Source organism: Heterodontus francisci, chromosome 8 (genome assembly GCF_036365525.1).
Source record: "Heterodontus francisci isolate sHetFra1 chromosome 8, sHetFra1.hap1, whole genome shotgun sequence".
Taxonomy (NCBI): Eukaryota; Metazoa; Chordata; class Chondrichthyes; order Heterodontiformes; family Heterodontidae; genus Heterodontus; species Heterodontus francisci.
The window spans coordinates 30,468,175-30,492,749 of record NC_090378.1 but is presented as its reverse complement, the minus strand read 5'-3'; the positions used below and the strand labels follow the sequence as shown (position 1 = coordinate 30,492,749).

General features: G+C 41.9%; 1 protein-coding gene across 1 annotated transcript in view; it reads right to left on the bottom strand.

Moving 5' to 3' along the window:
• The window catches only part of LOC137372732 (KICSTOR complex protein SZT2-like), a 284,408-nt gene that overhangs the window by 259,300 nt on the left and 533 nt on the right, over nt 1–24,575 (bottom strand). The window contains exons 2-14 of the mRNA XM_068036900.1: nt 22,961–23,086; nt 20,968–21,141; nt 14,317–14,487; nt 13,084–13,215; nt 8,492–8,654; nt 7,718–7,824; nt 7,430–7,631; nt 7,159–7,329; nt 5,781–6,012; nt 5,469–5,598; nt 3,326–3,471; nt 2,893–3,045; nt 2,309–2,423 (exon numbers count right to left, since the gene is read on the bottom strand). Coding sequence (XP_067893001.1) covers nt 2,309–2,423; nt 2,893–3,045; nt 3,326–3,471; nt 5,469–5,598; nt 5,781–6,012; nt 7,159–7,329; nt 7,430–7,631; nt 7,718–7,824; nt 8,492–8,654; nt 13,084–13,215; nt 14,317–14,487; nt 20,968–21,141; nt 22,961–23,086 — 2,022 coding nt within the window. The remainder of the gene's footprint in view (nt 1–2,308; nt 2,424–2,892; nt 3,046–3,325; nt 3,472–5,468; nt 5,599–5,780; nt 6,013–7,158; nt 7,330–7,429; nt 7,632–7,717; nt 7,825–8,491; nt 8,655–13,083; nt 13,216–14,316; nt 14,488–20,967; nt 21,142–22,960; nt 23,087–24,575) is intronic.

Here is a 24,575-nt window from a genome sequence, read left to right as displayed (position 1 = left end):
ATAATTAAAGGACTATGAGTTATAATCAAGAGTTTGCTCCTATTTGAACAGTGGAACTGAAGAAAAGTAAACACATCTTTACTCCCATAACCAAATAAACTACAGGGTTTTCACCCAGAAGAGCATTTTCACCATTAACATTGCAATGGTTATTAATATTCCATTTAATTGTAACAGTCTGGGATCAACAGCAGCCTGTCTGGCACCATGTTCAGAAATTAATAAAAAGCTACACAACAGGAAAGAAGCAGAGCTACTTTTGGTCTGTAGGTCATAGGGTTCACTTTCCTGATCAGTAACACTATTTCTTTTCCTTTTCCTGAAAACTGAGTATGTCAGAGGACACATTTGTATTTGAATACATCAGTCAGTGGTTTAAGTTTATCATATTGTTAAAGATGTCTCCTTCAAAACTCTCCAACTAACAGGCGAAGGCTTCATTTGCTTTTGTTTTAAATTGCACTCTCCTCAGAAGCCAATTCTTCTTCATCCTATGTCCCTATTAATGACATCAAGGGATATGGGGATAACACGGGAAAGTGGCTTTCAGGTAAATGATCGGCCATGATCTAATGGGCTGAATGGCCTATCCCTGCTCCTATGTTCATTCCTATGATTGCTGGAGGTCAATCATCTCAGCTCAAGGACATAACTGCAGGAGTTCCTCAGGGTAGTGCCCTCGGCCAAACCATCTTCAGCTGTTTCATCAATAACCTTCCTTCAATCATAAGGTCAGAAGTGGAGATGTTCACTGATGATTGTATAATGTTCAGCACCATTTGCAACTCCTCAGATCTGAAGCAGTCCGTGTAGAAATGCAGCAAGACTTGGACAATATCCAGGTTTGGGCCGATAAGTGGCAAGTAACATTCGCACTACACATGTGCCAGGCAATGACCATCTCAAACACAAGAGAATCTAACCATCTCCCCTTGACATTCAATGTCATTATGATTGCTGAATCTCCCACTATCAACATCCTGGGGGTCACCATTGATCAGAAACTGAACTGGAGTAGCCATATAAATACTGTGGCTACAAGAGCAAGTCAGAGGCTAGGAATCCTATGGTGAGTAACTCACCTCTTGACTCCCCATAGTCTGTCCGCCATCTACAAGGCACAAGTCAGGAATGTGATGGGATACTCTCCACTTGCCTGGATGGGTGCTGCTCCAACAACATTCAAGAAGCTCCACACCATCCAAAACAAAGCAGCCCGCTTGATTGGCACCCCATCCACAAACATTCACTCCCTTCACCACTGACGTACAGTGGCAGCACCATCTACAAGATGCACTGCAGCATTGCACCAAGGCTCCTTAGACAGCACCTTCCAAACCCACAACCTCTACCAACTAGAAGGACAAGGGCAGCATTTGCATGGGAACACCACCACCTGCAAGTTCCCCTCCAAGACACAGACCATCCTGACGGAACTATATCGCTGTTCCTTCACTGTCGCTGGGTCAAAATCCTGGAACTCCCTTCCTAACAGCACTGTGGGTGTACCTACCCCACCTGGACTGCAGCAGTTCAACAAGGCTGCTCACCGCCACCTTCTCAAGGGCAATTAGGGATGGGCAATAAATGCTGTCCTATCCAGCGATGCCCACACCCCATGAATGAATAAAAAGAGAGCAGATGAGTACAGTCCCACCCAGCTAGACGACAGAGGAGAGGTGTTGGAAAATGCCAAAGGTTGCAGATAGGTCGAGAACGATCAGGAGGATGGTTTACCATAGGATATCATTTGTGATTTTGATAAGATTGGAGGAATTCAAACATAGAGTTCTGGGAAAGATAGCCATGGATTTAGGTGGCAAGAGCACGTTAAACGATGCTGGAGAGGAAAAGGAGGTTGGAGATGGTAGTTTTCAAGGACAAAGTGGTCAATGGTGAAGAGAGGGGTGATGAAGGCAGATGGTAGATTTGAAGGAAAGGGGGACAGTACCTAAGGAGAGGGAACATGGGGCCAGGAAGGGAATATGGGCGGTCAGCAGTTTGTTGGGTATAGGTTCAAAGGAGCAGGAACTGGATCTCGTATGAATTTGGAGGGGGCATGCAGGAAGATAGGAAAGAAAGGTATGAGTTTAGGGCTAGGGACAGCTCTTTAGAGTTATCTACCTCTTTAGTACAACAAAAAAAGCTAAATAGTTTCCAGTTGGTCACAATCTGTTAGTTCAGAAAAAAATGTAAATATCCCAAACCAAAGGCAAATGCTGTTTTGCGTCCGAGACTACCATGCCTCCAACTGCACAGCTATTCAATTTCCGCACCACTGCGCACCTCCCCACTCCCAAAACCATACCTTATTCCTAGCTTGTGCTTGCATTCCAATAGGAAATCCCAGGCGAAGGACCATGCATGGAGCTTTGGAAATAACTCGGACGAGGTAAAAGGAAGAAGGAGGCTGATCCGTTCCACTACAAATTAAACAAACATTTTTTTGATTCGGGCAACAGATGGTGAAATATGTTAGAAGCAGAAGCTCACAAAATTTGCTCCCAACCCAATATTCACTTCACAGGCTGAGTTTATTCCCTTACTTCAGTGAGAGACAATTCCCTTAAATAGCTTTGTAAGAAACAAAATGAGTAATCTCAACCTCTCAGACTAAAGAGCTGGGTATAACACATTAATACCATCTCAGATACCCATGCACTACAAAAAAACTTTATACTGCCCACCATTTTGACAGTGCCAACTGACTACAGAAGAACCTACATGTTCTTAGTCTTAAGCCCGTTATGTATCACTAGTCCTGAAACAATGCGCAGAACAGTATTCTCATTGGACTCTGCATAGCCACACAACTACATCATGTAGCATGCTCTAAAGATTTTAGTTTCCTAAATTTTCTAAGAAAAGTATTAAGTAAAAATGAATTCTTACTTGTAATGGAGCTTAACGTAGGAATATCCTTCTACCAGCACAAAACTGCTCCAATCTCGTAGGAGGGAAGTTAGTGCAGAGAGGGAGATGCGACACTGGATGGTACTGTAGCGGCCATTACTTCCTGGTGTATGGATATGCTTTGGCACTGGGCTAAAGAGAAAAGGGTAAAACAGCATTAAAAACAAGCATTGCAGACAACAAAAGTCATAAGTTGTTAATGTTAACATCATGTGGGACACAGCACAGATTAACCCATTAAAAACACAATATTTTCCTTACATCAAGTTTTTTTTGTCACTGCTACAAAAGATGATATTGGAACAAAACCACAATATTAACAGTCCACGAAGGGGAAGCACTGCTTCCCATCTCCCAAAAATCCGAGGTGGGTGCGCATTGATTAAATTAAACCAGGTGAATACCAGCTTACATATCATGTTCCAGCAGTATGCCAATGCGATGCATGTGAAGCCACCGCTGCCAGAAGCTAGCATCCATAGATAAGATTGGCTTCCAGTAAGAGGCAAACTGGGATTGACTGGAGTCCTTAGAACCACTATGCTGCAGTGACAGCACCTAAGGAAGGCACAAAACAATGGTTACAAACTTCTTTACCATCAAAAATATACAATTCAACAACGCAAGTCTGAACTGCAGCAATCCAACCTTCTATAGATACGGAACAAAGTGCACGGTTTAGTCAGAAGCTAAAGAACAGCCAATTACTCTAAAAAAAATAACACAGTACCAGTGGTCCCTTAGCTGCACTGATATTAAACAGCAAGGTAGGTGGGAGGAGCTTTTACTCCAAATAAATTCTATTCCCATCCATACATCAGGAAAAGTTCTTTAAGATAATTGGATAGTTCTTTCAAAGAGTCGAATGGCCTCCTACTGCGCTGTAGGATACTATGATGTGGGTCATCTTAGTTTATCCATCCAGAACAACCCTAAAGTCCCTGCTTTGTAGCACCCAATTGGTTCGTAAATGACTCCAAGTTTTTTACCCCCATTACTTTATCTGGAATTCCATTCCATATATTGATCGCTCTTTGTGTGAAGAATTTCAAACCTAACTTTGCTTTTTACTATTTTAAATTTGCATTTCCTTGTCATACTCCTGCAATTTAGGCTGAAGTTATTTTCCAGATTTAGCTTTTCCATATGTTTACCATGTCATATGCTAATATGGGATACCTCGCAGAAATCTCCATTCAAGCATCAAAATCCAAGGTCTCTCCAAACCTTTTGCGTGACCTAGGCCTTGACACTGGGAATCAGCCTCATGGTTCTACTTTGCACCGTGCACCAGTATGAGAATGTTTCCCTTATGCCTCAGTGATCAAAAATGGACACTGTACTTAAGCTGCCATCTGACCAGCACACTGTACAGTTTGATCATGACTTGTATTCTACTGTTTTGACCATATGATTCAAAATTCTATTGGCTCTGTTGACTGCTACTCTGGATTAGTTGGATATATTAAGTGCTGAGCCTAGTAAAGTCTCTCAATTTTTTCATCATTAGCTGTCTCAGCATATTACTGGAAGACATGCAGCACCCATTTTTTCTTCCTACCAGCAGCACTTTACACTCGTCCACATTTAATTTCATTTGTGATTGTTCTCCCCACTTACATATTTTATCCAACTCTGTAATTTCTGAACTGCCCACCTTAGCTTTGGTATTGTATCACGTAGGAGAGCACCTAATCTTTGGTTTTCTGCATTGCCCATTGCAGTAACTAAAATTGAATTGCATTTTCAAATGTATATCTTACTAATCAAGTATGAAATAAAATTTCTTTTAAACTGACACCAACAGGGTCAGGTTGTGCAATACCAAAGAAGTTCTTGAATCACAAGGTCAACCTTTTATCTTCTTATACTTATTATGATGGTGGTTAGAATTAATCATATCTCATAATACTTTAAATCATAACTACAGCCTATTGTTGAGGGCATGCCCCATCAGGTTAACTACTGATTGGCTAATGTTCAATTTTAGGGACATGATTGATCAGCAAAAGTTTGAGTGTTTTCTAACTGGGGCAAGAATTTTATCTAGAAAATATTTATTCAATCTAAATAAATTTGGCAGGCATCTAAAAATATGACTTTTTTCCTCTCTCCCTCTGCTAACCTTATCACAGATATGGCAAAGTAGGCAAATTTAAAACAGGTTCACTCGGCAATTTATACAGAAACTATGGATTCTCAATGACATGCATACAAATATCCAATGTCAAAATTATTTTAGAACAAATACAGATAGAAAGAAGGAACTTGCATTTATATAGGGAGACAGCCAATATCCACCAAAAACTCAATGCTTGCTATGTCAAGCAAACACCACACACAATTTTTTTTGCTGCTTTTGTAGAACCTCATGAAAATTCATTTGATCTCGAATAAACAGGGGATGAGCGAAGCAGGAATCCACAGAATCAATCTCCATAATTACCTGTTCATTCAGAATACTCTAAATTTACTGATTTCTACAGAATCAATATATTTCTTCATTCAGTGATTTTGAAATTTATTACTTTCTATATATGTAAATTGAACAATACCGGTGTCATAGATCCTGGAGGGATGTAGAATAATGGAACCCCATTCTTGGTGCTCTCTGGGATGGTGTAATGTTCAGGGATAGTGTTGAAGGATTTGAGATGAACCAGCATCTGATCCGTCTGATTAATACTAAGGAAGTACAAGATCCAGACATTAGCCTTTTTTTCTTTAAACATAAGACACAGACATTTTGCTCCCTCTTCCACTCCAGTTTCAGAACAGGACATTGTTCTGCCACTTAAGAAACATGTGCCATTACTCTTACAATCATTCAACACTTTCCCCCTTCACATGCAGTTCCGTGTACTTACCTCTGCAGTGTGGTCCAGAACCGCCGGATAACTGTGGTGCGATATGGGCTGGTAATTGGTTTCCTCATAGTACAGCTAATGTCATGGAGCATATCATAGCTACCCTCCATTGTTACCTCCACCCATGTCAAGCGCTTGGCTGCATCCAGGGGCCATGAGGCTACCACAAGGTACTCGATTCTCATGTTGTGCTTCCATAACAGCATCAGCTTCACTTCCAACTGAGTTCCACCTAAACTCCAACGATGAATAGAGGGGGAAAAAATAAAAATCACAAATGCAATTTCCTTTCATTACACTAACTGCAAAGCACTCAAGTGGTTGAAAGTTTTACAGCATTGGTATGCACCTGTTATTATCTAGAGTGTATGTTATCTAGCTCAGATTCATTACAAAAGTAATGACTTTGGAAGTACTTCATTAGTTGTAAAGCACTTTGGGACATCTTGCAGTCGAGAAAGGCTTTATGTAAATACAAGTCTTTCTTTAAACTATCAGAATAGGCACGAAGTGAGACAAATTGCTTCACCAAAAAGACAAAAGAAAAAGAATATAATAGATGAGTCACTATTGGCCATACCAATAGAACATAGGATTAGGAATAGAAAATGAACAAATAAATATTGCAAATTTAGATGCTTGGAAACAGCAAAGTTACTTCCTCTGAATGCATTTACAGCACACTGACATTTCGGGGGTCCCAGTTGGAAACTAAACCCTCTCAACACAGTTGCAGTCAAACTGTGACATGGAAAACCCAAGAAACAACATAAAAATCAAGACTTACACTCCAGTGAAGTACTGAAGGTGTTCTGCACTGTCAGAGGTGCCGTCTGCCCTTGCAGGTGCACATAAAAGACCCCATGGCACTATTTCGATGAACAGGGGAGTTATCCCTGGTGTCCTGGCCAATAGTTACCCCTCATCAATATATCAAAAAGAGATTATCTGGTCATTATCACATTGCTGTTTGTGGGAGCTTGCTGTGCACAAACTGGCTGCCATGTTTCCTACATTACAATAACAACTACAGTTCAAAAAGTACTTCATTGGCTGTAAAGCACTTTGGGATGTTCAGTGGCCATGAAAGGTGCTGTATAACTGCAAATTATTTTTTTCTTTACTAAACTCATTGAGTTCATGATAAACTCTGTTACAGTCATGGGTTGTGAAGCCCAACTCTTGTTAAAGTGAGTTCTGCATTGGCGCAGTTTACAGATCATGATCATACTGGCATCCAATCCTACTGGGGTCCCACTCTACAATGTCAACAAACGCAATGCAACTTAATCCACCCATATGCCACTTCCAACACATACCAGCCCTTCTCACCACTTCTTCACCATATTACTTTGACACTTTAGAAGTATTTATTTACCTTTAGTGATATTAAGTTCCTTCACAGTGTAGCCCTCACGCAACCGTACAGATACTACACTGGTCAGGTCTGCATGCACCTCATTCTCAGCATGCTTTTTTCGTCTCATGGCCAGTGCGGGATTACTGCTGGCAGACACCAGGTGCTCATTGAACAATTTGTGCTGGGACACTAGATTTAGAGAAAAACAAATAATTCAGGAATAGAAGGACCAGACACCTAAAAGAATAAAATAAACAAACACCCCATAACTTCTTGTAGATATACTTGCCACAGTAATACTCTGGGTTCATAGACTCTCCAGGTCTCAAGAAGCTGTACAATAGGAACGCTTTGTGGTATGCATTCATATTGAGGCTACTTTCTGGGCACGTGGACATGTAGGATCCAAATGTTGCCATAGCAATGAACTTCATTAGCTCCAGGTTTGGCACGTAACCAAAGCTGCAGTCATACGAGTACACACCTCCAACCTGCAAGAAGCACATCAACTTTTACACAACCACAGAAGCAGCTAGTCTATTGAGGTCAAAGGTTTCAGTTAGAAATGCAAGGTCACCTGTATAAAGGAACAGGCAATTGTGCCGCTGCGTAGTTGGTTTAATAATGTTTCACATACTCCAATATCTGGTACACTTGTTACACCATCAGTGATGATTATTATACCTGTAAGAGAAATAAGCACATTCAGTGCAAACATTGCAAGACTACGGCAGTGGCATCACACAAAGTACCATAATGTCACTGCAGAATAGTGAGTTTCTATATTATTTTAGAACTGTGAACTTTTGGTGTCAGCGCCTGATTTGGGGGTCAGGTGACCCTCACAATTTGATATATGTTCTAACTGAATCATTTGAACAGTTTATAAGCAAAAAAAAAAAGAAAAAGTATTAAATAAAATGTAGTTCAGGTGAAAGTACCATTTAGCCTCTCATTGCAAATTACAGGCCAAGATAATTCTTCACATCCACAGAACCACACTACTGAAAACCCATGTGAGCAAGGAAGACTGGATATGAGCACACTAAACAGGTGTGATTTCCCCAACATCCATTCAACAGAGGGCATAGTCCACTTGATTTGCGGAGACCTTAAACCTAGAGGTTCGGCCAGGTTTAGCATCAATTTTTTTAAACCATTATGTATTCACTGTTCTTCAGGCTTTTGCTCATTCATGCACTTCCTCTGGGAAAGAGGGAACTTGAATGTATTTTGCCATTCTTTATCCCGTGATAATGACCCATGCAGGAGCTGTCTCACTCTCCAATTCTTCCTTTCACCAGGGGATAAAACTCAAATTAGAAAAATACATTATGGACAAAATATTAACCTGCACTGGAGTTGGATGGCAGTAACTGCAGTGCTAGGATGCCATTGCGGATCATGTTGACGAGTCCCATATCTGGTGTTACCATGGAAAATGTCATCTTCCGTGAAGAGTGATCATAGAAGATGTCAGTAGTATCCCCTTGTGACAAAATGGGCCTATCAGACTGTGAATAAGAGGTAAGAGATTAGATATAAAACAAGAATTAACAATTAGTAAATAAAACTAAAATTATGATAATCTAAACACATCTTTACAATCAAGATTCTTCGACATCTCTAGCCCACTGAATCAACTCTTCTGAATTTCCTTCCAAGGTATCTGGTCTAAGCTTAATCCATCCTTTACAGCACAAGTGTGAACTGGAAATTACTGTCCTGGGCTGGGGTGGTTGTGGTGGGGGCGGGGGGGGGGGGGGCGATGGAGGGGTGCAACAAGAGGAACATCCAAGCCCTATCATTCTACCACACGTGTCTGTCCAAATCCCCTTGAAGCTGCTTTGCATCTTCCTCACAACACAGGTTCCCACCTAATTTTGTGTCATCCGCGAACTTGGAAATATTATATTTGGTCTCCACATCGAAATCATTGATATATATTGTGAACAGCTGCTGCCCAAGTACTGATCCTTGCGGTACCCCGCTAGTCATAGCCTGCCAATGCAAGAATGACCCTTTTATTCCTAGTCTCCATTTTCTGCCTGTTAACCAATCCTTAATCCATGCCAGTATATTACCTCTGACGACAGTACATTACCTCTTACCCCATGTGCTTTAATTTTGCGAAGCAACCTCCTGTGGGGCACTATACCAAAAGCCTTCTAAAAATCGAAGTATACTACGTCCACCGTTTCCCTTTATTAATTGTTAGTAACATCCTCAAAAAACTCCAACAGGTTCATCAAATATGATTTCACATTCATAAATCCATGTTGACTGTGCCCAATTAGATCATTATTATCCAAGTATCCATTTATCACATCCTCAGCTCCAGGACATAACTGCAGGAGTTCTTCAGGGTAGTGTCCTAGGCCCAACCATCTTCAGCTGCATCATCAATGACTTTCCTTCAATCATAATGGAAGAAAATGGGCTTATCAGTGATAGGCAACATGGTTTTGTGCAGGGAAGGTCATGTCTTACCACCTTAATAAAATTCTTTGAGGAAGTGACAAAGTTGATTGATGAGGGAAGGGCTGTCGATGTCATATACATGGACTTCAGTAAGGCGTTTGATAAGGTTCCCCATGGCAGGCTGATGGAGAAAGTGAAGGCGCATGGGGTCCAAGGTGTACTAGCTAGATGGATAAAGAACTGGCTGGGCAACAGGAGACAGAGAGTAGCAGTAGAAGGGAGTTTCTCAAAATGGAGACGTGTGACCAGTGGTGTTCCACAGGGATCCGTGCTGGGACCACTGTTGTTTGTGATATACATTAATGATTTGGAGGAAAGTATAGGTGGACTGATTAGCAAGTTTGCAGACGACACTAAGATTGGTGGAGTAGCAGATAGTGAAGGGGACTGTCAGAGAATACAGCAGAATATAGATAGATTGGAGAGTTGGGCAGAGAAATGGCAGATGGAGTTCAATAAGGGCAAATGCGAGGTGATGCATTTTGGAAGATCCAATTCAAGAGTGAACTATACAGTAAATGGAAAAGTCCTGGGGAAAATTGATGTCCAGAGAGATTTGGGTGTTCAGGTCCACTGTTCCCTGAAGGTGGCAACGCAGGTCAATAGAGTGGTCAAGAAGGCATACGGCATGCTTTCCTTCATCGGACGGGGTATTGAGTACAAGAGTTGGCAGGTCATGTTACAGTTGTATAGGACTTTGGTTCGGCCACATTTGGAATACTGCGTGCAGTTCTGGTCGCCACATTACCAAAAGGATGTGGATGCTTTGGAGAGGGTGCAGAGGAGGTTCACCAGGATGTTGCCTGGTATGGAGGGCGCTAACTATGAAGAGAGGTTGAGTAGATTAGGATTATTTTCATTAGAAAGACGGAGGTTGAGGGGGGACCTGATTGAGGTGTACAAAATCATGAGAGGTATAGACAGGGTGGATAGCAAGAGGCTTTTTCCCCAGAGTGGGGGATTCAATTACTAGAGGACACGAGTTCAAAGTGAAAGGGGAAAAGTTTAGGGGGGATATGCGTGGAAAGTTCTTTACGCAGAGGGTGGTGGGTGCCTGGAACGCGTTGCCAGCGGAGGTGGTAGATGCGGGCACGATGGCGTCTTTTAAGATGTATCTAGACAGATACATGAATGGGCAGGAAGAAAAGAGATACAGACCCTTAGAAAATAGGCAACATGTTTAGATAGAGGATCTGAATCGGCGCAGGCTTGGAGGGCCGAAGGGCCTGTTCCTGTGCTGTAATTTCCTTTGTTCTTTGACTTTGTTCATAAGGTCAGAAGTGGGGATGTTCGCTGATGATTGCACAATGTTCAGCACCATTCGTGACTCCTCAGATACTGAAGCAGTCCGTGTAGAAATGCAGCAAGACTTGGACAATATCCAGGCTTGGGCTGATAAGTGGCAAGTAACATTCGCACCACACAAGTGCCAGGCAATGACCATCTCTAACAAGAGAGAATCTAACCATCTCCCCTTGACATTCAATGGCACAACCATCGCTGAATCCCCCACTATCAACATCCTAGGGGCTACCATTGACCAGAAACTGAACTGGAGTAGCCATATAAATACCATGGCTACAACAGCAGGTCAGAGGTTAGGAATCCCCTGGCAAGTAACTCACCTCCTGACTCCCCAAAGCCTGTCCACCATCTGCAAGGCACAAGTTAGGAGTGTGACGGAATCTCTCCACTTGCCTGGATGGGTGCAGCTCCAACAACACTCAAGAAGCTCAACACTATCCAGGACAAAGCAGCCCGCTTGATTGGCACCCCATCTACAAACATTCACTCCCTCCACCACTGACATACAATGGCAGCAGTGTCTACCATCTACAAGATGCACTGCAGCAATGCACCAAGGCTCCTTCAAATGCACCTTCCAAACCCCTCGACCTCTACCAACTAGAAGGACAAGGGCAGCAAATGCATGGGAACACCACCACCTGCAAGTTCCCCTCCAAGTCACACACCATCCTGACTTGGAACTATATCGCCGTTCCTTCACTGTCTCTGGGTCAAAATCCTGGAACTCCCTTCCTAACAGCACTGTGGGTGTACCTACCCCACATGGACTGCAGTGGTTCAAGAAGGCAGCTCACCACCACCTTCTCAAGGGCAATTAGGGATGGGCAATAAATGCTGGCCTGGCCAGTGACGTTCACATCCCATGAATGAATTTTAAAAAAAATTTCCCCACTACTGATGTAAGGCTAACAGGTCTGTCATCCCCTTCCTAAACAGTGGGGCAACATTCCAAACTGCAGGAACCGTTCCAGAATCTATAGCATATTTGGAAGATGCATCCACTACCTCCGTAGCTACTTCTTTCAACACTCAGGGATGCAGAATATCAGATCCTGGGGACTTATCAACCTTCAGCATCATTCATTTCTCCAATACAACCTTCTTACTAATACTAATTTCCTTCAATTCCTCATTCTCCCTAGTCCCTTGGATCTCTAATTCTGGGAGATTTATTGTATCTTCCTCACTGAAGACAGACACGAAGTAATCATTTAGCTTCTCTGTCATTTCTCCATTCCCATTTGTAAATTCTCCTGACTCTGCCTGTAATGGACCCACATTTGTCTTAGCCAAACGTTTCCTTTTTACCTACCTATAGAAGCTTTTACAGTCCATTTTTATATTTTTTGCTAATTTACATTCATTTCCTATTCTCCCTTTATCAGTTTCTTCGTCCTGCTTTGATGTATTCTAAAATCCTCCCAGTCCTCAGATTTACTACAATTTCTGGCAACTTTATAGGCCTTTTCTTTTAATCTTATACAATCCTTAACTTCCTTTGTCAGCCATAGTTGACTGACTTTTCTTTTTGGGTTTTTGTGCCTTGAAGGAATGTATAGTTGCTGCAAACTATGTAAGAATTCTTTAAAGATCATCCATTGCCTATGTACTGTCATACCTTTTGATGTATTTTCCCAATCCACCTCAGCCAATTTGCCCCTCAAAGCTTCATAATATCCTTTGTTCAAATTTAACACCCTGGCTTCAGATTGAACTACCTCACTTTCAAATATAATGTAAAATTCTATCATATTATGGTCACTCATCCCTAAAGGTTCTTTTACAAGATTATAAATTAACCCTTTCGCATTACATAAAACTAGATCTAAAATAGCCTGTTCTCGGTTCCTCAACATACTGCTCTAGAAAACCATCCCTAATCAGGTCAGAAGTGTTACTTCTTCAATAGGTAGAGGGTATAAATCCCAGTTTTTTTCTCCCAGTTCAAATATAGCACAGATTAGGAGAGCAATGCTTCTTCTAAAACATTCAAATAGTATGCATTAACTGTTCAGCTTCAAAAGTCCTTTGCTTAAGTGTAAATTCCATTTCTTATGCTCACCTCTCAGAGATTGCCAATTACTAGCAGCACTTAGGATGCATTACTCAGATGACTGAACTACTCCTTCCCTCTACTTTTACTGAGATACTGACCTGTGCTTTGGGCTTGTAGTGCTGTTGAAGAACCTCAGCTACATTGTTTTCAAATGCTCGTAATTGCTGATAGATATTCTGATGGAAACTATCCAAGTTGGTCCGATCCAATAGATAGCCTTGAACTAGAACCTACAATGCATAGACACTCATGAAGATCAAAAGATAGTCATTTATAAGGGTATCTATTGCAGGCAGATACAAGCAGACACATAAGCATCACAGATGGGATATACATCTGCAAGAATAGGCAGACAATTAGCTTGGCCATAAAACACTTATTTTTGAGAAAATGTTATGTCCATAAAACGATAAGAAATGATCCATACTGGGATGAATGAGCCGTTCCTACTTTTATTGCACCCAATGTCAATATCACGCACATCCAGTTTAGAACAGATTAAACATAGGGTAAAGCTCTATGTATATTATTTTGAACAACAGGTCGAAACCCAAGTAAGAATCCTACTTCACCAGTCAAATACTTTCATTTTTTACACTATCCTTGAGCTGACAATTTAGTACAAAAACAAAATACTAATACATTCAGTATCATTTATAGATTACTTTTTCTCAATTTTTTAACCTGCTGCCTCATAACTCAAATTTATTTCACTTGGGATGATTACAAACAGCAGTAGAAATATTTTCATCATGCTCACCTGCAATTTGAACTCAGATTCGAGCAGAAAAAGATGTGCCCTGCTGCATCATTGAACATCCAAAAACACCCTCATCCAAACTGATTCAAGCTTAAATCTATGCTTCAGTTACCTGGCTCATTGCTCTCCTAGGTTAAGTATTACCTTGACTGTCGATCAAAGTAATAGTGACAATGGCCAGCCTTAAGAGCAGCCAGAGCCAGACTGTCCCACTTGTAGAAAGAAGAACTGATTGAGATAAACATAAAAAAGTGGATTATTTTCTAACCATAGGCAATTCAGGATTGTTGGATAAAGTAACTTTATTTCCTCTCTTCACAGTTCGATAAAGATCAGTCTGCATATGCAAGCTTGGTAAAGCAAAGGCAGGAAAGCACACAAGCTTATTTGCATATGAATCCCAGCTTTAGAAATAAAACCAGAGGCTGTAATATTTTTGGTATGGGGAGGGATGGGGTGCATCAAGACAAACAAAAAAAAAAATTGTTTTATTCACTAAGATGATAGTGGTAACAATATAGGAATCGGCAGACTCAGACAGAGAAATTCTTAAGGCTATCCAAGTGCTCACCTGGTGAGATTGCAGTCCAATGATAGAAGAATAAGCAAGGATAGTAATGTAGATCTCCGGTTGAAACACTATATCCGTACCCGGGACTTTAAACGGTCGCAACAATTCTACTAAACACTTTGAGAGTGCGTGAAACACCTCATCAAAAATTAGCTCCCCAGTCGAATCGTCCTGTGGAACATACAATAACAATCACTTAACTGGACAAATCATAAATACCTGTTGGAAACGAGGGAAACTCCTATTAATTCAAGATCTATTTTCAAAGAAATACTTCTTACAATATAACAGCAAGCACAGCTGAAAAAAAGGAACTTGCATTTATAAAGCAGCTTTCACTTCAGGACACCCCAAAGTGCTTCAGAACCAAATGCAATACTTTTGAAGTATTGTCACTTATTGTTATATGGGCAAATGCAGCAACTAATCTGCACACAGCAAGATCCCTTAAACAACAAATGAGATGAGCGGTCTGATAACCTATTTTTGGTATCGTTGGTCGAAAGACATGTGGACCAGGATACCATGGCAACTTTCCCTCTTCTGCAAGTATTATGCTAATTGTTTTTCATTTTCATCTGATCAGGCCATACCTAGAGTCATAGAGTCATTTAGGCATAGAATCACAGAATTGTTACAGTGCAGAAGGAGGCCATTTGGCCCATCATGTCTGCACTGGCTCTCCAAATGAGCAATTCACCTAATACCATTCCCCCCTCTTCTCCCTGTAATCCTGCACATTCCTCCTTTTCAGATAACAGTCTAATTCCCTTTTGAAAGCCTCGCTTTAACCTGCCACCACCAGACTCTCAGGCAGATCCTAACCACTCACTACATGAAAAAGTTTTTCCTCATGTCACTTTTGCTTCTTTTGTCCATCACTTTAAAGCTGTGCCCTATTGTTCTCGATCCTTTCACGAGTGGTAACAGTTTTTCCCTATCCACTCTGTCCAGACCCCTCATGATTTTGAATACTTCTATCAAATCTCCTCCCAGCCTTCTCTTCTCCAAGGAAAACAGTCCCAACTTCTCCAATCTATCTTCATACCTGAAGTTCCTCATCCTGTAACCATTCTCACGAATCTTTTTGTACTCTTTCCAATGGCTTCACATCTTTCCTGAAGCACGCACCCAGAACTAGACGCAATACTCCAGCTGAGGCCAAACTAGTGTCTTATACAAGTTCAACATAACCTCCTTGCTCTTGTAATCTATGCCCCTGTTAATAAAGCCTAGGACACTGTATGCTTTATTAACCACTTTCTCCACCTGTCCTGCCACCTTCAATGATTTATGCACATATACCGCCAGGTCCCTCTGCTCCTGCACCCCCTTTAGGGTTATACCCTTTATCTTATATTATCTCTCCATGTTCTTCCTTCCAAAATGAATCACTTCACATTTCTCCACATTGAACTTCATCTGTCACTTGTCCGCCCATTTCACCAACTTGTCTATGTCCTTTTTGAAGTTCTACACTATCCTCCTCACATTCGGTCCATCGAGCCGGCTCTCCACAGAGCAATCCTGTCAGACCTACTCCCTCACTTGATCCCCGTTGCCCTACAAGTTTATTTCCTTCAAGTGCCCATCCAACTTCCTTTTGAAATCATTGATTGTCTCCGCTCATGGGCAGCTAGTTCCAGGTTATTACCACTCGCTGTGTAAAAAAGTTATTCCTCATGTTCCCCCTGCATCTTTTGCCCAAAACTTTCAAACTGTTTCCCCTTGGTCTTGTACCATTAAATAATGGGAACAGTTTTTCCTTGTCTAACTTATCTAAGCCTGTCATAATCTTGTACACCTCTATAAAATCTCCCCTCAATCTCCTTTGCTCCAGGGAGAACAACCCCAGCTTTTCCAACCTAATCTTGTAACTAAAGTCCCCCAGCCCTGGAGCCATTCTGGTAAATCTCCTCTGCACCCTTTCAAAGACCCTCACATCTTTCCTAAAGTGTGGTGACCAGAACTGAATCCAATACTTTAGTTGGAGCCTAACCAGAGCTTCATAAAGGTTCAGCATAACTTTCCTGCTTTTGTACTCTGTGCTTCTATTTATGAAACCCAAGATCCCATAACCACTTTCTCAATATGTCCTGCCACCTTCAAAGATCAATGCATATGCACCCCCAGGTCCTTCTGCTCCTGCACACTCTTTAGAACTGTGCCTTTAAGTCTATATTGCCTCACCCTATTCCTTCTGCCAAAATGCATCACCTCATACTAGATTGTAATAAATTCCATCTACCACCTGTCTGTCCATGCTGCTAGCAATTCATACCATCCTTCAAGTTTGGTATCATCGGCAAATTTTGAAATTCTACTCTGTATTCCAAGATGCAAGTCTTTTATATATAGCAGAAAAAGCAATGGTCCGAGCATTGACCCTTGGGGAACACCACTATCTACCATTCTCCAATCTGAAAAACAACCATTTACCATGACTGTTTTCTGTCCTTGAGCCAATTTTTTATCCAATTGCACACTGACCCTCCTTTTCCACAAACCTCAATTTTGTTAACCAGCCTTTTATGTGGTACCTCATCAAAAGTTTTCTTAAAATCCATATAAACAACATCTGCCTCATTCCTTTCATCAACCCTCTCTGCTACTTCATCAAAAAGATCAATTAGATGGTTTAATTTTTCATCTGAAAGAAAAAATGTTGACAGTGCAGCGTTCTTTCAGTACTGAAGCGTGGATCCATAACCACCTGACTCTGATGCAGCAATGCTACACCATAACACCATAAACTAGCCCACAACAAAGCAAAACTACCCCACAGAATGGTTCGATACAAGTTTACTATATCTACATTACTTTTTAAAGGTGGTCATTTTCAATACCAGTTCTTTTCCTTGCCCCCACAGAATTTTCTTCAAACAACAGTTAGCTGTCAATCCAGCTTTTCTATGATGGTGGTTAGCTGAATTTTGTATCATTTCTATGTTTTTGATATTACTGAAAGGTTTAGTGCCTTTCTAATGAGGGCGGGGAGGTAAAACCTTTGTACATTTCATACATTTTAAATATTTTAACTTCATTGCCCCTTATGGAATATCACGATGTTCTACTCCAGTGATATCAAGAGTGGAATAGTGGGCTGAGGGTAACGTTCCCAATTCATAACAACACTGATGTGATTTCATGAAGCCACATCAGGAGGATCTACAAGCAAAGTATCTCTGCCCAACCAACAATAACTGCATTTATATAGCGCCTTTAATGCAGCAAAATATCCCAAAGCACTTCACAGGAATGTTGGTAAACAAAATTTGACATTGAGCCACATAAGACAATATTAAGACAGCTTTTAATGAGACAGAGGTAGAGAGGTGATTAGGGACTTGGCAACAAGAAGATGTGAAGGAGACCAGCAAGTCTAATGATCTCCCTTTATATTGTCAAAGGACGTATGATGAAGCAACTGTAATATAATGATCCCCATATGTAAAGCATCTGTGGGCACGTGCCAATCAGATATGGAGGTCTACAGGCTCTTGGGAAATACCAGGCAGGAAACCCACATGAACTGGACACCCATACAGATTGAGACCAACTACAAAAAATGCCAGAGTGGAGCTGCCAAGCTTGCAACCAACCCACCCCAGTCCCCTTGCGCTCCACAAAAGAAAATGCCCAGATCCTACAAGGCCCATCATCACATCTGTAAGATCCTGGATATCACTCAACTTACTAAATTTCAGAAACCATCATTAAGTTATCCTGACCCTCAAATATATGTATGAATTTTTATCTCAAGAATAATTAATGAGCATTGAAAAAATATATATATGGCACGATTAATGAAAGTTGTTAGCCAAAGTTTCTGATGAAACCCGCAATATTTATTCAGAGATAAAAGCAAAATACTGCGGATGCTGGAAATCTGAAATAAAAACAAGAAATGCTGGAACCACTCAGCATCTGTGAAAAGAGAAGCAGAGTTAATGTTTCGGGTCAGTGACCCTTCTTCAGAACTGACAAATATTAGAAAAGTCACAGGTTATAAGCAAGTGAGGTGGGGGTGGGGCAAGAGATAACAAAGGAGGTCTAGATTGGACCAGGCCACATAGCTGACCAAAAGGTCACGGAGCAAAGGCAAACAATATGTTAATGGTGTGTTGAAAGACAAAGCATTAGTACAGATTAGGTGTTAATACACTGAATATTGAACAGCAGCAAGTGCAAACCTGAAAAAAAAAGTGGGTAAGCAAACTGAACAAACTAAGATGAAATGAAATAAATGCAAAAAAAAGATTGTAAAAAATGTAAAAAAGAATGTTAAAAAAAAGGAAGAAAAAATAACTAAAAATGAAAGTAAAATGGGGGGCTGTCATGCTCTGAAATTATTGAACTCAATGTTCAGTCTGGCAGGCTGTAGTGTGCCTAATCGGTAGATGAGATGCTGTTCCTCGAGCTTGCGTTGATGTTCACTGGAACACTGCAGCAATCCCAGGACAGAGATGTGAGCATGAGAGCAGGGGGGAGTGTTGAAATGGCATGCAAACGGAAGCTCAGAGTCCTGTTTGCGGAATGAGCGGAGATGTTCCGCAAAGCGGTCACCCAGTCTGCGCTTGGTCTCCCCAATGTAGAGGAGACCACACTGTGAGCAGCGAATACAGTATACTACATTGAAAGAAGTACAAGTAAATCGCTGCTTCACCTGAAAGGAGTGTTTGGGGCCTGGGATAGTGAGGAGAGAGGAGGTAAATGGGCAGGTATTACACCTCCTGCGATTCCAGGGGAAGGTGCCATGGGACGGGGACTAGGTGGTGGGGGTAATGGAGGAGTAGACCAGGGTGTCGCGGAGGAAACAATCCCTTCGGAATGCTGACAGGGAAAGGGAGGGGAAGATGCGTTTGGTAGTGGCATCACGCTAGAGGTGGCGGAAATGGCGGAGGATGATCCTTTGGATATGGAAGCTGATGGGGTGAAAAGTGAGGACAAGGGGAACCCTGTCACGGTTCTGGGAGGGAGGGGAAGGGGTGAGGGTAGAGGTGCGGGGAATGGGCCGGTCACGGTTGAGGGCCCTGTCAACCACAGTGGGGGGAAATCCTCGGCTGAGGAAAAAGGAGGTCATATCAGAAGCACCGTCATGGAAGGTAGCATCATCACAGCAGATGCGTCGGAGACGGAGAAACTGGGAGAACGGAATGGAGGTAGGGTGTGAAGAAGTGTAGTCGAGGTAGCTGTGGGAGTCGGTGGGCTTATAATGGATATTAGTAGACAACCTATCCCCAGAGATGAAGACAGAGAAGTCGGGGAAGGGAAGGGAAGTGTCAGAGATGGACCATGTAAAGGTGAGAGAAGGGTGGAAATTGGAAGCAAAGTTTATAAAGTTTTCCAGTTCGGGGCGGGAGCAGGAAACGGCACTGATACAGTCATCAATGTACCGGAAAAAGAGTTGGGGGCGGGGGCCTGAGTAGGACTGGAACAAAGAATGCTCGACATATCCCACAAAAAGACAGGCATAACTAGGACCCATGCGGGTACCCATAGCGACACCTTTTACTTGAAGGATGTGCGTGGAGTTCCCTCCCAGAACCGTGACAGGGTTCCCCTTGTCCTCACTTTTCACCCCATCAGCCTCCATATCCAAAGGATCATCCTCCGCCATTTCCGCCACCTCCAGCATGATGCCACTACCAGTCGCATCTTCCCCTCCCTTCCCCTGTCAGCATTCCGAAGGGATCGTTCCCTCCGCGACACCCTGGTCCACTCCTCCATTACCCCCACCACCTCGTTCCCGTCCCATGGCACCTTCCCCTGCAATCGCAGGAGGTGTAATACCTGCCCATTTACCTCCTCTCTCCTCACTATGCCAGGCCCCAAACACTCCTTTCAGGTGAAGCAGCGATTTACTTGTACTTCTTTCAATGCAGTATACTGTATTCGCTGCTCACAGTGTGGTCTCCTCTACATTGGGGAGACCAAGCGCAGACTGGGTGACCGCTTTGCGGAACATGTCCGCTCAGTCCGCAAGCAGGACCCTGAGCTTCCGGTTGCTTGCCATTTCAACACTCCCCCTTGCTCTCATGCTCACATCTCTGTCCTGCGATTGCTGGAGTGTTCCAGTGAACATCAACGCAAGCTCGAGGAACAGCATCACATCTACCAATTAGGCACACTACAGTCTGCCGGACTGAACATTGAGTTCAATAATTTCAGAGCATGACAGCCCCCCATTTTACTTTCATTTTTAGTTATTTTTTCTTCCTTTTTTTTTTTACATTCTTTTTTACATTTTTTACATTTATTTCATTTCATCTTAGTTTGTTCAGTTTGCATACCCAAAGTTTTTTTTTCAGGTTTGCACTTGCTGCTGTTCAATATTCAGTGTATTAACACCTAATCTGTACTAATGCTTTGCCTTCCAACACACCATTAACATATTGTTTGCCTTTGCTCCGTGACCTTTTGGTCAGCTATGTGGCCTGGTCCAATCTAGACCTTCTTTGTTATCTCTTGCCCCACCCCCACCTCACTTGCTTATAACCTGTGACTTTTGTAATATTTGTCAGTTCCGAAGAAGGGTCACTGACCCGAAACGTTAACTCTGCTTCTCTTTTCACAGATATTTATTCAGAGGTTTGGTTTCAATAACTTTAATTTTAATATCTCTCTTCACTGAATGTGACAATTGCTCACCACGATCCCTGTAGATGGACTGAGATCCAGTTCAATAACAAAGCGGTATCGTTGAGCAAGGAAAGTAACGTGGGTCGAGGGTACCAGTTGGTAGGTATGAGCAGCAACTGGTTCATCTGGCTGCCAGCCCTTTGGTAGGACACTGAGAATATCCAGTTCATTGTTGGAGTTGCTCTGTAAGAGGAGGAAAAATTGTAAAAGACAAGACGGATCACGGTTATCCAACCTTTTCACATGGGGGGCCACATTATAATTTTTGTCTTACATAGGGAGCCGGTGAAACAATTTTGGAAAGATAAAAGCATTAAAAATGTATCTTACTATTAATCACAACAACAAATGCAATTTTTGTGAAGAAGCTTTAAATGAGAAAATTAATTTATTGACTTACTTTCTCTTCACTATGTTGGACACTGATTTAGAGAAATGTTGGCATTTTCTTGCTTGCACAAGTAGTCAATGTTTGCCCACACATTTGATGTAACAATGCAGAGAATTCCGGATAGATGTCCATCTGTCAGGAGTGATCTTGACCACTCTCGCTCTCCCCCACCCCCCCCCCCATGTCCCACCTGTGTCATCCTCACTTTGTGTCCTCGTCCCCCTTTTTCTCTCTACTCCCTCCATTACCCCTCTCTCTCTGTTCCTCCTCCCTCTCTCGGCCCCCCCCCTTCTCTATCTGTTCCCCCTCTCCCTCTCTGTTCCCCCCCCCCTTTCGTTCTTTCCCTCTGACAGTTGCAGAGAGCGAGAATGCTCAGCAGATGGTTAGTCAGGTTTTTTTTTTATAAAAGATCACAAATCAGTTTCACAGCTGGCAGGTGCTGACATCGGGAACATCTGTTTCACAACTTCAGACAGACTCAGGGCTTTCCGGTGGCCTTTTAAAAAAAAATTCAGAACCCACCGGAAAACCCCAAATCTGTCCAAAGTTGGGAAACCGACGTTCCCGACGTCAGCACCTGTCAGCTGTGAAACTGACCTGTGACTTTTTTTGAAAGCTGGTCTACATGAAGAAGCCAGTGGAAAATTTCTCATCTCCAGTCCCTAACACTGGTGATGATGAGGAACGGCCCGGGTACAATTGCAGAGAGCCAGCATGGGCTTGATGGGCCTAATGAACTTGTTCTGTGCTGTAACCATTCTATGATTAATTCATTTTAAAACACACAAAATTCCACCTTTCCTTCATCGTTGCATAATAATGTCACTTAGGAATTCTCTTTGTAAGACTCGCCAATATTCAATTCTCTCATTTAATGCAACTGAAAACTTTGCAATATTCATCATACTTCTAGCTATACCACTCTGATACACCCCATACCTCTCATTAATAGAGAACCCCTTTGGAGATGTAAGGCAACGAGAGTAGAAAGGTAACTATGCCTGTTACACAGCTCATGCCAACAACTTCATAATAGTAAAAACAATTTGCCATAGATGCAGCCATGCCGAGAAGTGCATTTTTTTGTTACATACCCAAACCAAAACTTATATGCCCACAAAGGTAATTTCAAGAGGCTCTGTCTGTTGGCTCAGTGGGTACAGCACTCTACAGTGTTATACTCAGCCATGCAGACCTAGGATGTCCCAATTTAAATCCATGGTATGTCATATTAATAAATCCATATTAGTTAACCTCAGGGTCACAACAATTGACCTCAATATCCTTGGGCTGGGGAAGGATAGAGAAAAAGCGTCAGAGGTCACATTCTTGATGGCATAAGAAAGGCAAGAGGACAATGAAATTAATATGTGAAATTATCTGTTTCAACAAATATCCTGAAACTACTTGCGTTACCAATATTCTGTGCTAACAACATTCACGACCCCTTTTTTTATCCCCAAAGTACTGAGACTCTCCAATCTCCATTTCATACAAAGATTATTAGTATGCCAGGTTAGGCACCCACTATTAGATTCCAGCAGGGCACTCGACATCAACCATGCACCCAGAACAGAACTTAGAACAATACTCCCCAACCCTTTTACTCACAAGCTCGGACTCTGACATCGGTCGAATGCTTTGATTGAGCTTGCTGAGAAACCAAGCTAATCGCACATTGCGGGAAATCCGATATTCCTTCTTCATAAGCAGGAAAACCTGTCCTGCTTCTTCCACCTGTCAAAAAAAAAACTAAAGTAAATACCTTGGAACTCAAGAAATTCCTCGGGTCACCAGAAGCTCTACTATTGTCAATACAGAACATACTTTAATAAGACTAAAAGTTCACAGCAATGAGATTTGAATGATTTTCTTTTTACACATTCTCTAGCTTGCTTTCTTTGGTCTTTAGATTAAAATGCTTGTAAAATTAAGTAAATTTAGTGTACAAAATCATGAGAGGTATAGACAGGCTGGATAGCAAGAAGCTTTTTCCCAGAGTGGGGGATTCAATTACTAGGGGTCACGAGTTCAAAGTGAGAGGGGAAAAGTTTAGGGGGGTTATGCGTGGAAAGTTCTTTACGCAGAGGGTGGTGGGTGCCTGGAACGCGTTGCCAGCGGAGGTGGTAGACGCGGGCACGATAGCGTCTTTTAAGATGTATCTAGACAGATACATGAATGGGCAGGAAGCAAAGAGATACAGACCCTTAGAAAATAGGCGACATGTTTAGATAGAGGATCTGGATCGGTGCAGGCTTGGAGGGCCGAAGGGCCTGTTCCTGTGCTGTAATTTTCTTTGTTCTTTGTTCTAAATTTGGGAGTCCAGGAAAGGACATGCTATATATAACTGTTATGTTCTTTATGCCTTTCCCTTATTTGTCATAAGAATTCATTTTAAACACAAAGAGAATCTACTGCCTCAACTTTCCCCTGATATTCAGAACCAGTCATCAAACTCAATCCTTTAGCCTAACACAATCATTTTGTGAAATGTCGCACACTCCAGCACAGGCTAAGAAATATTTAATTAAATAGGCAATGCAAAAGCATCAAAGTTATCATCCTGCAGATCCACTGTGACATAATGCCAATCACAGCACTAGATGCAGGAAGACTTTCACCATCGTAAGACATGCTATTTAGTGGGAAAATTGAGATCTATTTAAAAAAAACTTTTAATATCTGGTTAGAAATTTCCAAACATGCAACAAGCTACACCCACCAAGTAGACTTCCTTAACATTATACTAATCCCAAGCACTACATTTTTGCCAGTGTGCCTACATGCAGTATTTATGTAGTTTATACCCCTGCTCTGCAGATACGAACACCTGTTCTTGCTATACTGTTCTATTTCGATATTATATAGTTTGATATGGTCTTCTCAGCATCTACATGCTAGATAGAGTTACTGCTTATCTCATTATACAAATCTTCCTATAATGAGCAAAATTGGAAAACCTAAAAATGTCAGTGTCAAGATACTGTCGTGCCAGTGAGACGCACGCAACTACATTTTGCATGCCACAGGAAGCAATTCATCTTTGTCGATATCAATAGCTAGCATCCACAGGGAATGAATGTACCTACAGATGCTAAGGAGGCACATTTTTATTCATGGGATATGACCGTCACTGACAAGGCCAGCATTTCTTGCTCACCCCTAAGAATGCAACTTTTAGCAATGTACTTAGATAACAATTGGAAGCATTTATTTAAAGTTTTTT